The sequence below is a fragment of the Diadema setosum genome, chromosome 11, assembly GCF_964275005.1.
Source record: "Diadema setosum chromosome 11, eeDiaSeto1, whole genome shotgun sequence".
In the NCBI taxonomy this organism is placed as follows: domain Eukaryota; kingdom Metazoa; phylum Echinodermata; class Echinoidea; order Diadematoida; family Diadematidae; genus Diadema; species Diadema setosum.
Genome location: NC_092695.1, coordinates 7,645,545 through 7,661,614, shown reverse-complemented (window position 1 = coordinate 7,661,614; position 16,070 = coordinate 7,645,545). Strand labels below are relative to the sequence as shown.

Genomic DNA, 16,070 nt, shown 5'->3' with positions numbered 1-16,070 from the left:
AGAGTGGTTGGCAATGTGTGATAAATGCATTATGATTATGTGGCTTGCCAGCAACAGCGGATCTCTTCATTGTGAAGTCAGGCGCATACCTCGCCGGGGTTTTCACACGCTCGACTCCCCCGCGCGTACCTCAGCCTCCCTGCTATATTAAATAATCTCCCTCTCTTCTCCAACTTTTATGTGATCAATGTTTCACATGGAAACTTAGTCAAAACAATGATTCATCTCATGCACAGTCATTCTTTGTCATACGGTCATATCCAGCTTCCTTGCCATCGACTATTGACTGTGTTATTGTAGTCAACATTATCATCGTCTTACGGTAACAGTGCATCTGCGGAGAACACTGTGCCTCGGCTTCCTTTCTCACGCATCTCAAAAGTACTTTTAATTGTTTATTGTTGTAATTGGGAGAGAAACGCACTTAATACATACATGAAGAATATCTTTAGGCTGCAATGTGATGCAGTTGTTAGGCAGTAGTTTCCCAAGATATGAGACTGGATGAAATGATATGTCTGTGTATGAAAGGAAGTTAGAGCATGAGTCTCATTCCATAGTTTTGTTGAGAATGCTGAAGTAGACAGAGATTCAAGTGATAACCGAGTACTATTCATGTACGGTAGATGGTAGCATCTAACACCCGAGTACAATGTACTTTACTTATCAATTTAATGTCACATTAGTCGTTTATAATGATATCTGCAAAGAGGAAGCGTGGAACTGAGACTGAAAGCATTGAAAGTCAAAGGGAAGTATTGCCAGTTGAGATCAAGAAGGTCAAACATACAGTAGTATATGTGGGGTTTACGCCCTTATGCGTCTCATGTAACATTGTGCAGTTCTTGCAACATTCATCTCAACTTTGTTTTTGTTTTTAAATTCCTCTTTTTTTGGGGGGGGGGGGTTCAGTTCCATCTGTTGGAAACATTTGCAACATATTGTATGTTTTTTATTTGTTTATTTGGAAAAGGGTATACAAGCAAAGTGTGAATTCATGTATGTTGTATCAGGCTGGCTCATTGTATGCATGTCAACATTTTTTCTTGCACCGTCTAATTTTCTGTGTATCTTTTCCTTACCCCTTCCTGCCTGTGTAACCGTGCAGAGCCTGTCCTACCACTGCAAACGATGTGCAATAGTTTCCAGCTCTGGCCAGCTCTTGGGACGCGGGGCTGGGCCCGAAATCGACAAGAATGAGTGCGTGATTCGCATGAACGATGCGCCCACCAAGGGCTTTGAAGCCGATGTGGGCATGAGGACTACAGCCCGGGTGATCGGGCACAGAAACCTGGGGCGAGTCTTTGCCAACCAGAAGGACTTGCAGGACCAGATGTTCTCCAATCGGTCGTCGGAAAAAGTTTTCATCCACTGGTCGTACCTGACGGACATTGATGCCGACAAAGTTGGAGAGTATGCGCTGGTCATGAAACTCATGGATAAATACCCCAAGGTGGATTTTGTGATGTTCACGCCGCAAAAAATGAAATTTGCCGAAAAGCTCTTCCATCAGGAGACGGATCTCACAAGGTACAGTATTAATCAGATTTTTTTTTTCCTTTCTTGAGCTGTTATTATCAGCAGTACTAATTTTATGCATATCTTGTTATTAAAGAAGATATCCACTCCAAAATTGAATCGATTTCATAAGAAAGAGAAAACAAATTTCCATGCAGAACAGTGCCAAAATGATGAAAATTGGATACAGAATAAGAAGGTTTCTGAAGAACATTTTGAAATTTCAAAATTTTTTTGGAAAACACTTCTTTACCAATCATTATAAATTTTCAAATCGGCAAGTTGAAGATGTCATGCTCTCACAATTTCTTTGATATTCATTTCATAGACAGAAATGACAAAAACTAATATTTGAGCTGTATAAATACAAAGCTTACCTTAAAACCACCCAAAAAAAAAGAAAAAAGAAAAAAAGAAGAAATGTTACCTCTGATAAATTTTTGTATGGGAATATGCTTTTACCACGGTATTAGCTACAAAATATTTCTTTCTGAATTCTATATGTTACATGTAACATACATGAAAAATTGTTAGGGCATGACATCATCAACTTACTTTTACAATATTCATAAGGACTGGTCAAGAAATGTTTTCCAAAATAATGTGAAATTTCATAATATCACATCTTCCATATTTCTTATCCGATTTTTGTCATTATACCCCCGCCACACATAGTGTGAAGGGGGTATATTTTCTAGAATGTTTTCCTCTTTCTTTTGGAGTTTATTTATTTTTGGGGTGGATTTCCTCTTTAACTCTTCTTTACTACACTCAGCAGTCAAGATGGACATTCATATTTCTTATTTGTCCACAAGTATTGGGAATTTTCTGTGATCGTTGTCTTTTGTGCATTGTGTCATGCCATTAACTATACACCAACTGCTGATCAGGAACGCTACACACAGAGTTCCACATGAGAAATTCTTGTGATCATCCTTCCAGTTTTTCATCCTGAAACTTGATACATGCGCACATGTGTGGGGCCCTGAATTGATAAACAGTGACATCTTGCAAAGCCAGTTCAGGAGTCGTGTCTCTACAGCAAACATGGGCAAGGCAACAGGTTCAATCTTTCTTCGCAACAGCAGCCTTGCATTATTTGGTCGATCGTGAGGCGGTTGTAGTGGGGCAAGGTTTTATGACTTTTGAGCGGCTTTGAAGGATAGGTATTAAATAAGGAATGGCATTGTTGGCCAATTTTTTTCTCGAAAGGTCAGGATGTTTTCCACTTAATCTCACGTCACGTGTTAGTGATGTTGCTGTAGGTAGTTAAAAAGGCGGGAATTGAATTATTTGACGTTGTTGTAATGTTTCACACTCATCAAATGAAACTGTACCAGGTGATCTTTCCTGGTATTCCAGTTGCTTAAACAAATAGTTGAGGACCAAATTCCCCAATAAAGGGGGTTCCCCCAGCCCCAGATAACAGAGTATGATAGAGGATCCTTAAAGGAAGTGAGCTTAGGCTAGCTGGACAGATTTAATAGCTTGTTTGTCTGCTTTATCGGTTTGGGTTTCAGTAGCATTTTCATTCCATTGTGCTTTTACCCCATAAAATCCACTGCTTGTCTTGCTTGCATCATATTTAACTCTTAAAGGGTGTATACAGTTCTGGTCGAGGTGAGGATTTAGCATTAAACGTTTTGCGAGATATTCAGAAACCACTCTATGAGATGTCAAAGAGCATGCAATTCTAAGGGGTGTCAAAAGTTTATTTGATGAAAATTGGTTTTGGAATGGCTGAGAGATCAAAAAACAATGTGAAACAAAGAGATCCTAATAAAAGTGTGGCCTGTCGCCTTATATTATTATCACTTTTTTGGATATCTCAGCCATTTGAAAACCAATTTTCATCAAATAAACGTTGAATCCTTCTTAAAATTACATGCTCTTTCATATTTCATAAGAGGTCTCTCATTATCTCACTTAGGAATGTTCAAAACAGGGAGGTGCTAGAGAAGGAGAGGCAACTAAAGCTCTCCTTTGAAGTCATGCGCGGCACCGCCGAGAAGTTATGCGTTCAACTACAGGTGTTACCCATGTGCTTTGACAAAAGAGAGCATCAATAATCGGGACTAGCGCTCTCACATCTAGAAATATTTGCTCCTACTGCAATTCGCTCTCTCTTTCAATGTGATGGCAACAATGAATGTGTGTACCTTGAATTGGAGCAGCGAATCAAAATGCAGTGTAAAACTCACAATTTTAACAGCAAATAGTTTGAAAACACGCTGGAACACGCTTTAACGGAGTACTTTATTTGAAAGATCAAAATATCCCCTTATTAACAGATAGAAAATTAACATGCGGAAATGTGCGCATTATAGAAAAAATTAGGTTTTTAAGAGGGCCTAATTTTCATTTCCTTTCGATTTGCGAATTACGAAGAAACTAGAAATACATGTTAATAATATTGAATTCTTTCCTAAACTATTCTAAATCAATTCGAGTATTTCATTTAAAATTTCGCGGTGAAATAAAGCTTGTAATTCAACGAAAGGTGAAATGCGTTCTTCGTCTCCGAACTTCGTCTTGCAACTAGAGCGGTGCCGAGCATGACTTCAAAGCGTAATGGAATGCTAGACATCCCATTGTAACGCCTTGAACCCAAACATGTGTTTGCATGAATTACGAAGAGTTGCCACTCCATCTCTGTAACACCTCCCTGTTCAAAACATGAATCCCCACCTCAACCAGTACTGTACAGTCCCTTTAACAACATCTGCTACAAGCCATGTATTCCTCTACTGTCCAAGCTCAGTCTTGACCAATCGCTCTAGCCTTAAGTAGCATGCGTCTTTGTAACAGGAAATTTACCCTCAGCATTATCATACTATCTAGCTAAGTAGGTCAATAATGTCTGTGTTTTCTCAAACGCTTGATTGTTCTCAAGACCTGCAGATAGAGTGCCATGTCTACAGTAGGATTGCATGACCCCCCCCCCCCCCTGCATATCAAAGGGGGTGGGGGTGGAGTTTGAGGATTAAGATGGTGTATTTATTACAACTTTGCATGACAAAAAAGAATCAATATTAATCAAATCTTTAAAAAAAAACTTACAAAAAATATATGTTTCCACACACACACAAAACACATTTCAACAGCTTACAAATTGCTAACGTTTGCAGGTGATTCTTCAATTTGGCAGTGCATTTTAAAAGAAAGACATTTTCTGTTTCTCAAATTGGCAAATTTATGCCACTTGGTTTGATTTCATTCCATAATTAGGAAGACATGACATCAATAAAAGAAATGTGCCTCTTTATGTTGGCCTTTGATCAAGGTGACACCTAATGCCATGGATGTTCAGAAATCAAAAAGATATTTCAAATTTCATTGATTTTTGAGAGATCTCAAAACCAATGTTAGAGCAAAAGATGAATACATTTGAATATTCCAGAGGTCATGTGATATTTGATCAATTACAAAGGGGCAAAATGGCATGTATAGTTAATCTGGACAAATGTCACATACTTTTACCATGTTTTGGGGGTCTAGCTAAAAAATTATGGGTCAAACTGCTTAAGATATTTGCTGGAACATTTGTCATGATGCTATAATTGAAAATGATGTGACACTTTGTTTGAAGTATCTTAGATTTAAGCAAACTTTTTGTCCTAAAACGCTTTGTTTTTCTCTCATGTCCCTTTTTCTAACATTACTAAGTGATCTTGTAAGTTACCATGGCAACTCAAATATTTGTTAAATTGTATTCATTCTTTTCATTATCATAAAACCTGTAAAGGATAAACATGTAACATGACTGTGACATGAAACAAAAAGCAAATATATTTGCTTAAATGTATCATAACTAACCACAGCATTGCCCAATTTTGATGATAACAAAAGGATGATTTCAAATGCGAATTCTTCAAGGACTTGATGGGTGTTTACGGAACACTTGAATCTTTTGTCTTGTCCTTTAAGGATCCTTTACATACATGTGGAAGTGGGAGAGGGTAACTACATGTGGTACTCAGCCCTTGAAATATTATGAACAGGCACCCAGAACCATAGCAATGCTTTGCCTTGAAATGAATGTCACGTACAGACAGACTGACAAAGAACATCGGAGAAAGGATTGTTGTAGTCAAGAAAGACAAAACTTTTGATGATCCTACCAGGACATGAAGTGTTGGGGTATTTCAAGGCTATTGTTTTTCCTCCAAACTTGTGCTTTTGTTGCTAAAGTGTGGTGTCTATCATACGTTGTCTCCAGCAATATGTTTACAGACCTCCCAACCATACTGAATTTGAAGGAAAGAATCTGGATTTTGACCATTCCCAGCTCTTGTTTCAACAGGAATTTCCTATTTTTCTGGATAATCTTATCACACACTCCTATGGGAGCTGCTCTTTCTTTCTTACTTTTGAGCCAAATCATCCCTATTTTTCAGTCAGAAAGGTTGGGAAGTTTGTGTTTACATTGATTTTTGTTTTGTACATTGTAGGTTTATTTTGGTATTACAGCTACAAGGGATTTCCAATGTACAGTTTAGTGGCACTTAATAGATCCTGATTTATATGATATTCCGCTATATCACTGTCAAATACAGTAAATGTGTTCAATAAATCTTTACTCCGGGTAGATGATCTTCTTGTTGAATTCAAAGACAAGATGTGATTTTGCATGTATATGTTATACACCTTGTAATGTTGGCTTGTGATGGCTTGCTGTGAGGTAGGCCTACTGCTTTGTTGCCAAGAATACACTTGGGCTCCACTAAATGTTCCTGTTACCCCAACAACAATATCGCTATAAATATAATATAGAGAGGAAATTTGTGCAACGGATACCCACCATACGTGCACACAAGCCAGGCACGCACACACCAGCTAGGCACACACACACACACACACACACACACACCTACATGTCTCATATCAACTCTTTAAAGGCAAGATCACCATGGAATCACTTCCTGTTCTTAAGCCGGCTTTTCATTTTAAAAATGATCTATAGGACTGCTAAGGAGGTCTTCTGCAAAGTGTTAGATGTGTTTGCACAGGTGTTTAAACACAGGAATGAATGTGGATTATCTGTAGTTTCAACATTTTATGAGAAGTTTCATTATCGTCTTTTCTCAATATGAATTTCAAACATTGTTCTTTGGATGTATAATGTATGTATTGGGCCAGATGCCATAATATGCCATAAAAAACCCAACAACTAACAGTTAAGATTAATCTTTTACAAGATAGGAAGCAACTGCCCTTTTTTCCTGATTTCTCTAAAGAATACTGACAAATGTACTGCAGGAGGAATATAATCACTTGGTCAAATTCAGAGGCAGATATTTTATCACTGACATTGTGCAAGATAATTCACTCTTGCATATGTGTGACCCAGTCACCCACTGGGCTTACAAAGTACTCTTAATATGCATATTTAATGGGCCATTTTGTGATAAGGTGTGCAATTATTTACAAGCTGCAATTGCGAGTGTATAGGTGTGTGTTTATGGTAGCAGCCAGGAAAAACCAACAGGATGTACAGTAAGCATTTAGATTGTTGACATGGTAACCATACTCCTTGCAATTTACAGTAATAGTAAACATCTCTATAAAACATGCTGTACCCTTGCACTGAAGTAGGTTTACACAGTATGACTAATGCAGAGCTGCCCATTGTTCGTTTATATTAACCGTACAGTATTTAGTGGTTTGTTTGTATTTTTTTACTTTTTCAAAATGTCGAATGAAAAAAAAAAAGTAATTTTGAAGTGAGAAAAGTTTAGTTATACATTTTTTGTTTGACATTAAGTCTTTATATGGGGTTTCTCTGATTTTGAATCAGAATGTATTTTTTAGTATATCTTCTCAGTTTGTTCTAGCATACTCCATTAGTACATGTCTTGGAATAGTCTGAAGGCATTTTGGCAGCAAAAATACTGCAGTGTTGGCATAATTGATTGTCACAAAAAAAAAACTAGACTCGGAATTTGTCAAGACTGACAAATTAGGTGATCCGATTTTTTTTTAATCAATGATTCGAGTCCTGATCGCAATAGGCATGACCATATAGCTTTCATCTGTGTTTAGAGACATTGGCCGTGTGATATTTGGATTCTCATTTAGAAAAGGGAGTCAGACCTGCCATCTTGGGTACCGAATTCCGTATACACTATCGAAGATAGAGAATGAAGTATATTTGACCTTTGACCCCACTTTGCACCCCAAGATGGCATCTGAGCAAAAAGTAGTTATTTTGTGAAATGATTCTTGTAACATAGTCTTTGCGTGTGCAAAATATGGGAAAGATAAGACATGTATTCACCAAGATACAGGATGAAACATTTATGACCTTTGACCCTAATTTACATACACAAGATGGTGTCTGATCAAGTAGTTGTTATTTTATAAAATAATGTACGTAACATGAACTAAATATGTGCAAAATATGGGGGTCATAGGGGCTGTTTTTCTTGAGTTATTGCAAAGAAAGCTGGAAAAAGAAAGAAATATGAAAATACATCGAAGATAAGCTTTAATTTCAACCACGTTTTTGGACGTGATTCCGACACCATTTGAAGACAAAGGGCACGCGTACAATAGCGCAAAGTTTCAGCTACAACATATTAAAATCTGGAAGGAATTCACCGAAGGGTAAGTGAGTTAGTGCTCGATAAAGACAATCATGTCAATTTTCACATCTAGAGAAATCCCCTCCCATAGACATAGCACGTCACAACGAAGATAAAGAAAGAAGTACATATGACCTTTGACCCCACTTTGCACAGAGAAGATGGCATCTGAGCAAAAAGTGGTTATTTTGTGAAATGATCCTTGTAACATGGTCTTTACGTGTGCAAAATATGGGAAAGATAGGACACGTATTTACCAAGATACAGGATGAAACATTTATGACCTTTGACCCTAATTTACATACCCAAGATGGCGTCTGATAAAGTAGTTGTTATTTTATGAAATAATGTACGTGACATGAACTAAACATGTGCAAAATATGGTGGTGATAGGGTAAGTTTTTCTTGAGTTATTGCAAAGAAAGTTGCAGAAAGAAAGAAATATTTCAATACATCGAAGATAAGCTTTAATTTCAACCAAGTTTTTGGACGTGATGCCGACTCCGTATGAAAAAACAGAGGGCGCACTCACGATAGCCCAAAGTCTCAGCTACAACATACTAAAATATGGGAGAAATTCACCGAAGCATAAGTGAGCTAGTGCTCGATAAAGATAGTTTTCATGTCAGTTTTCATTTCCAGAAAAACTGCACTCCCATAGAGATAACACGTAAACTGGTCAAATTTGACAATGTTACTTTCAATCCCTTTTTACGAGGTGATGCCGTCATCCAATCAAAATGTTGTTATTATATGAATGAAAGAACATTTAATAAGCTACAACATATTGAAATTTGGATGAAAATCAACAAAAGAATAAGTAAGATACGCTTGAGTGAACTTGAAATTTGATGACGTCATTTTGAAAATTTACTTTTTTTACTTTATTAAGAAATTCGATATCTTGTAATCAGTTTTTCAGGATTGCCAACCCATGAAATGACATGTTCAACTCATCAGCTTTCAAAATATGTCAAAAAAATGGGGGGTCACCGTTCATCCTGACGAGTAAAATCGGATTGAAAATTGGCGGTTTTTTGGCATAGTTGCACTGTATATCGCCATTGATGCGCGCGCGGAATTTCGACTTTGACGGGCCCGTATGACGTCATATTGAGTCGGATTGACTTGAAACTTGGTAGAAATATTCCTTGACATTTCAGGCATCCGATAAGTGTGAAAAAGCGGGAAATTTCTATTACATATGAGCTGTGCGTGCGTATCCCGTCGGTTGAGAATGATAAGGGCGTTAAGTTGCCTCTAAACCCATAGTGTTCGGGACAACTTAACGCCCTTCTCATTCTCAACAGACAATATGTGCGCGCGCGTACGCGTCCGTCCAATTTCTTCAATTTTTCAAAAAATGCTCCAAATGGTCTGAAACGTGTGCAAAAAAATTTTGAGCTCGATCTGAGCATACAAATATTTCAACGCGCGCGTTTTAAGATAAATATGAATTCTGAGAATATAAGTAAAATGCGCATAACTTGAAATGTATTTGACGTAAATTTCATTGCAAAATTCTATTCCATTAATGAGATATGAATGAAAATGTGTTTTCATATAATGACGTCATAGTGACGTCACGGTCGACTGATCACTATGATTTTATAAAATTTGTCGTCTTTGGGACATGATACATATATGGTATAAATTTGAAATTGATAGGAAGAGCACTTTCTGAGCTAATCGATACACAACTTTTGAGGAGAAATAAAGAAGAAGAAAAAGAAGAAGAACACCCAAAGAATCCGTACAGATACAGAAGGTGATCCGAGAGGATACTCGGATCACCTAAAAAAACATGAACAGTACCGTGGAAGATGCAATGCAATGTGAACGCACCTCTGGTGGGCAGGGCAGCCAAGATACATATTGCCTCAAAAAAAAAAAAAAAATTGTGGGGCAGCACTCTTGTCTTTGGCAGATTACAAGGGAATCAAGGTGTTTCTCCTTCACCGCACACCACTGATGCCTACTTAGGCAAGCTGCCTTATGAATGAGCACACAAAATTCTCCTAACATGTCCACTGAGGTCGGAAATCTTCCCCCTCCCAGAAAATCGCTTCCAAGCATAACTTTGTTAGTAATGCTCAAGCTTTAAAGGTTGTACTAGATTTGTAGGCTCGCCATTTTCTCAACCACATGTTATACCCCCCCCCCCCGAAAAAAAAAAAGAAAAGAAGAGGGAATAGTTTCAGAAAAATCTGCACCAAACCAACCATCAAAGCTGTTAAAAAGGTGGCACGATTTAGTGTGTATCCATCATTATGTTGACAGCATTTTAAAGTCGTCTTCAAGCTGACATAATGTATTCATAATGTAGACCTAATATATTTTACTGTTTGGTAGTCAGCTTCATGTTACTTTTGATAAGGCTTACGTCTATTGGCAAGCTAACTGTGATGCTTTTATGCAAATTATGGCTTTAAAGGGTAAAGAATGTGTGGACATTAGTGATACTGACTGTAGTATTTCTATGTTTACTGCCAGAAAGTAGACAAATTAAATGTATCATTCTTCTCTGCCACCTTTTCCAGAAACCAGAGCTTGTATTCAGCATCAGGTTCAGTCTGTGTGCAAATGTCGATGCTATAAAATTCATTCCCACACTTCCTCCATGCATTATATAATGTAGAACAGGGTATAGATATTTGTGAACATACGGCATTTTCCCACATACCATATGTTCAGGCAATGTGCATGATATAATGTATGCTAACAATACAACCATATGGCAGAATAGTATGACTGTGAGTTATGAGAAGATTAAAGCTTTGCAGTAGATTTGTTCTTTGGATTGATTTGATCACATTCAATGCACACTTAATTCTTTCTTCATTCTTCCATCTGTCTGTCTGTCTGTCTGTCTGTCTCTTTTTCTATCTTTTCATTATTTCCCCTAATGTCTGTACAGAGTACCCACATACAGTGTAACCCCCCCCCCCCCCCCCCCCGAAACTGGAGCAAAGTGTATGATAAAGTGAATATTGCCTGTCACTATTGTGCTGTGTTAAGCATGAAAGCTCACATGTGGGCAGAATTTTATCATTCTCTTCCTCATTGCACACTGTCCTCTTTTTTTTTTTTAATTCTTCTTTCTTTCTTTTCTGCTAGATATTTGTAGCCTTGAAGTTCACGTGTCCCTTTTACAACCTTTTTTTTAGATTCCCTTTCATAAGCTGGTATTTTGTAGAGGTATAGGTATATAAGACCCTTCCACTAAAGAATTAAACTAGAAACTTCCTTGTGATAGCGAGGGAATAAAAAATTCCAATGAATTTCTTCGAACCCCCCCCCCCCAACAAACAAACAAAAATCCAACCATTATTCTTTGAATACAAGGAGACTGTGTTCTCAAGTGACATGGGGTTTAAGTTTTTCATTTCTTCTGTTTAAACTTTGAGGTGTAATACCATAAGAGAGACATTATTCTTAAAGCATGCAAAATTTTTTTGGTGTTTGCAATTTATGCAAAAAGGCTATTGCGACCGTTTAAGTTCATTTACAAGATATATGCACTGTGCAAGTTTTGCATACAATTTTGAAGATTCTAAACATTTTGTATCATTTATAGCTGAATGTGTAGATGATTGATACTACAGAGGTAGGAACATGGAGGAAATGGCATATGTTGAGGGAGATTTGAGGAGTGCTAGGTTGTAATACATGCTTTACCATAGGGCAGGTAGGTATCATGTACAATGCAGCTTCTGTGGCTGCTCTTTTTTTTTTTTCCTTTACTTTCCTTGTGACTGAAACCTTTCCACTGTGACATCTTCATAGTTACAGGAGAAATATTGTGACCTGATAAATTTTCCGTCATTGTCTTCGCAAAATTGGACCTAATGAATAGAATAGAATCACAAGCAGCATGGTGTGTACATGTAGGTCAAGGTTTCATCAAAATTAGACCTTGTATAAGAAAATAATGGAGTTTTTCTTTTAGATTATACAAAAACAGTTATTTACATGTAGCAGCCACTTGTGTAAATCACAATAACACATTAGGTGATGCTGCAGTAGTTGTACATACTGTACACGTACACATGTATTCTTGATCTGCCTTAGATATGATTGCTACCAATATTACAATCACTATCTTCATCGTACCGATGTATGGTGTATGTATCTCCAATTTTGGTATGAGCTTTTTGATTCTTTCCATCTCTTTATGCTCATACAGGTCTGTAATGTAATAAGATATGGTATGGAATAGCAATTCAAGATATTTATCGAGACGAGTCATGTCGTAATAGTCCAAATTGAGTTATCATTTGTACTTGGGCAAGCGCATTATCCATTATTATGAAAGTCATACTCGTGATTTAAAGCAGCAGATCATTTCGTGGCATTGTCAAGTGACCGTGCTTGGTGTTGTGATCGTGACATCAAATAATAATCCATGTCTCCCCCGGCGGGATCTGGATATAGCACGCGGATGTCATAAATAAATCAATACGACGCGATCCTGAAATTCACCGTTTGATAGACCTGACCTTTGGATGAAGGCTGGGAGAAGAAGTGAGATCAAAAAGGAGACGCATATTGGAGAGGGACAAAAGAAAACTGGGTGTACCGAACGTGGAACGAGTTGGGCGGTGTGAATAGATGCAGGAAGAATAGAGACAAGAATAGAGTGATGGAAATGATGTTGGCGTGGATGTTCTCAGAGAGCTGTGTTTAGGATTACATTCAACAAATTGTGAATCTTTGCCATGAGTGAGCACACCTTGCTCTCTACATGCATTTAGTGGATGAGGCTGCATGTCTAAAAGCTTCGTCGCAACAAAACGTGCTGTCGGCGGAAAAATTTGCATTGTAGTCATGATTGTAGGGAGCATGGATGATATGGCTTCTCTAACACCCTGTCCTTTGACTTTAATCATGGTGGACTGATAGACTGGATGAAAGATATCTGCATATGGCGTCACATATACAGTACAGTACAATACAATGTACAGTACAAAGACAAAAGAAAAAATGCTCAATAGTGAGCTTAATGACGTAAGATATTCTGTTGGAAAGAGACTCTTGGCAAAGTCATGCTGAAATAGGGAGTCTTTTTTTGTATATAAAATGTAGCTGAACTGAGGTCATGTTTTAGATACCTGTGATAAATTTGATTTCCTCTCGCCAAACAGTTGAAAAGTGGCCGGTTTGGGCCTCTAAAATCTTTGAATTTGACAATTTGGTAGCCCGAAAAAAATAAATGTAGTGGCCCGAAATAAAAGGAAAAAGAAAAATATATTTTGCATTTTAGCTGCACGTTCAGGCAACCAAAAAATAGTTGTTATGGAAATTTGGTGGCCAGACATCAGTTTTTAGTGGCCCGAGGCCATCGTTAACATCAAACCTTGACATGGTAGGATTCAGCAATTTTCAGAATCATGTATTGTTCAAAATTTTGGAATGGAACGACAGTGTTTATTGGCAATATTGTGCACAGTGTACCTTTCATGCTTCATTTACAGTGTATGAAAAATGATTATAATAGTGAAATAAATCACTTTGAAGTCTTGAGTAAAAGCTATGCTCCAGCTGAGTCCTCTATGCAAGATTGATTGGTCTTTGTAGATATATTACACAAATTGTCAAAGTATGCAAAGTTTGTCCTTTGGGACCAGCGTGCAATGAAACATTGAGGACATGATGTTAGAGTCGAGTGGGTGTATTGTACACGTAGGTGATGATCAGAGCAGGGAGGTGGGCTAACCCTAACCCTCTCTTCTCTTCCCACCTCCCTGATCAGAGTACAATGTACATGTATGCTAGCAGGGTAGCATTTGTTGTACACACCTTTCAAACCATCCTCTGTCACCATTTAAAGGCATAATTTACCATTTGCAGATGAAACAAAAACCGAGCATTATTGCTCTAAAATAGTTCTAAAATGTGAGATAGGGATAGAAACAACCACTGTAAAAATTTCAATCGGTAAAATCGATGTTAAGTACTGTTAGATATGCAAAATGTGAACAATAGATATAATAAAAATGTTTCCAGACTAAACCGTCTACAGTTACGGTTTACTGAGAAAAATACAGGTATCTCCTTATATTTTAGGCTTTATCGCGAAAATTTTATATGATAGGGTGGTTTGTGGTACAACAGACCTACACATATGCACTAAATGTCATATATCTAGAACATTTTTTAAATCACTGTTCCCAAAGGTAAACAGGGCCTTTAATGTTTTCCAGTAATCTGTCGTTATATGAGGCTTACCAGGGTAACTTTCTTGTCATTTTGCAATCATTTATTTTCATGAATTCTATTAAGTGCTTTTTTATTCATTTATTTATCAGTTGATTAATTTATCTATTTATGTATAAGTATATTCATTAAGTTTTTGCTTGAGAAACACCTTCAGATTTTGTACTGGAACATTTTTCTGAGCTACATGCACATGCTAGTAAAACTAAAACTCTTGTAGGACATCCTCAGTGAAAAATCTTTTTTGAGAGTGAAACTTCATATTTTTTTTTTTTTATACAGATATTTTTTTTTTTTTTTGGGGGGGGGGAGTTGAGAAAAGATAGCTCCTTTGACTGTAAGCTTTAAAGACTCCATGGTTTACAATCTATTTTTTTTTTTTTCATTAGTGCACAATTATTCCATTTGAGTTTATTTTGTTGTTGCCGATGCTATTGTGATTCCTTTCTGTAAAGCAGAAGTATTTTGAGCCACACAGACTACAAAAGCCTTGTATCATTGCATTAATGCCCAGATTACACAAAATTGTACGACAAAATAAAGTACTGCAAAACAGATAACATGTATTTTAATCTCATAATCCATCAAAACCTTGAAAATTACAATCATGCGAAACCAGACTTAAGGCCATCTAATTGGTAAGCAATCAATTATTACATTATTTTAAGACCCTGTGACAGAAGGTGGTTGTTGTTGTTCGGGGTTTTTTTTTCCCCATTGTTTCCGTAGTCACTGAGACAAGACGCCTGTATTGAATTCAAACTAAGACCTACACATAATAACTGTATGTTATTTCCTGCTCACATCTTCCTCCATTGTCCGGCGGTGATTTCAGACAGCATAATGACCTGGGACTATTTTCAGCTCTACCAGAGAACTTTTCCCATGTAACACACTGACTTTTATGCCACGTACATAATTGTATACGTTGTAGATGTGTGGAAATGCTGGCAAAGAGAGGATCAATGTATAGATCAATGTGATCTGTAACTGATGTCATACATTTAATTTTTTCCGTACATGTTTTTGAAAATTTCATCTCTTTAGTGTTAATGGACATGTTGATTGTGTGTCTATGAGACAATTTTATTTTTCTATCCACAATTCGCAGTTCAACATTACTTTGTTTGGGTGTGGTCGTGTTTGTTGACAACGACTTCTGACGTAGATTGAACGATCAGCAAAGTCTGTGCTAGATATTTGTAATCCCCCCCCCCCCCCATCTCTCTGCTGTGTGTTACTTGCCGTTACTTTACCTTGCTGACCTCGCCCGCATCAAAAGCTGAGAAAAATACAAAACAAGGTGTTTGGTTGAGAAATTAGTGCACATTGCTGTTTACTTTAATGAAACCTAAATGTTTAATGTTTAAAGCTTAAAAACCCCTTAGTGTGGGGAAACATGTGTGGTCTGGTTGAATTGATCTTCAGTCGCTGACCACTGGGGTACATTGAAAACCATGAATAAGGTCTGTCAGCCACGTGTTGGCGAATATGTGCATCGAAGCGCATGCTCATCGGTAATGGTCGACTCCAGTCAAGATAAATCAGCTGTATGTGTACTACAGACAGATAGTGATGATGCTGTATGCAATTAGTGGTATAATTATTGGTTGAGGTGAGGATTCAGTTTTTATTTCAATTTTTTTTTTTTTTTTTTTTTTGGCGAGATACATGTACTTAGAAACCACTCTATGAAATGTGAAGGAGTATACGATTCTAAAAAGAATGGAAAGTTTATTTAGCAAAAATCAG

The 16,070-nt window shown here is 37.2% G+C and overlaps 1 protein-coding gene across 1 annotated transcript in view; it reads left to right on the top strand.

Annotated features, from left to right (window-relative positions):
• LOC140235246 (alpha-N-acetyl-neuraminyl-2,3-beta-galactosyl-1,3-N-acetyl-galactosaminide alpha-2,6-sialyltransferase-like) overlaps window positions 1–16,070 on the top strand; it is an 82,614-nt gene that overhangs the window by 53,767 nt on the left and 12,777 nt on the right. Inside the window, exon 4 of the mRNA XM_072315277.1 lies at window positions 1,109–1,530. Coding sequence (XP_072171378.1) covers window positions 1,109–1,530 — 422 coding nt within the window. The remainder of the gene's footprint in view (window positions 1–1,108; window positions 1,531–16,070) is intronic.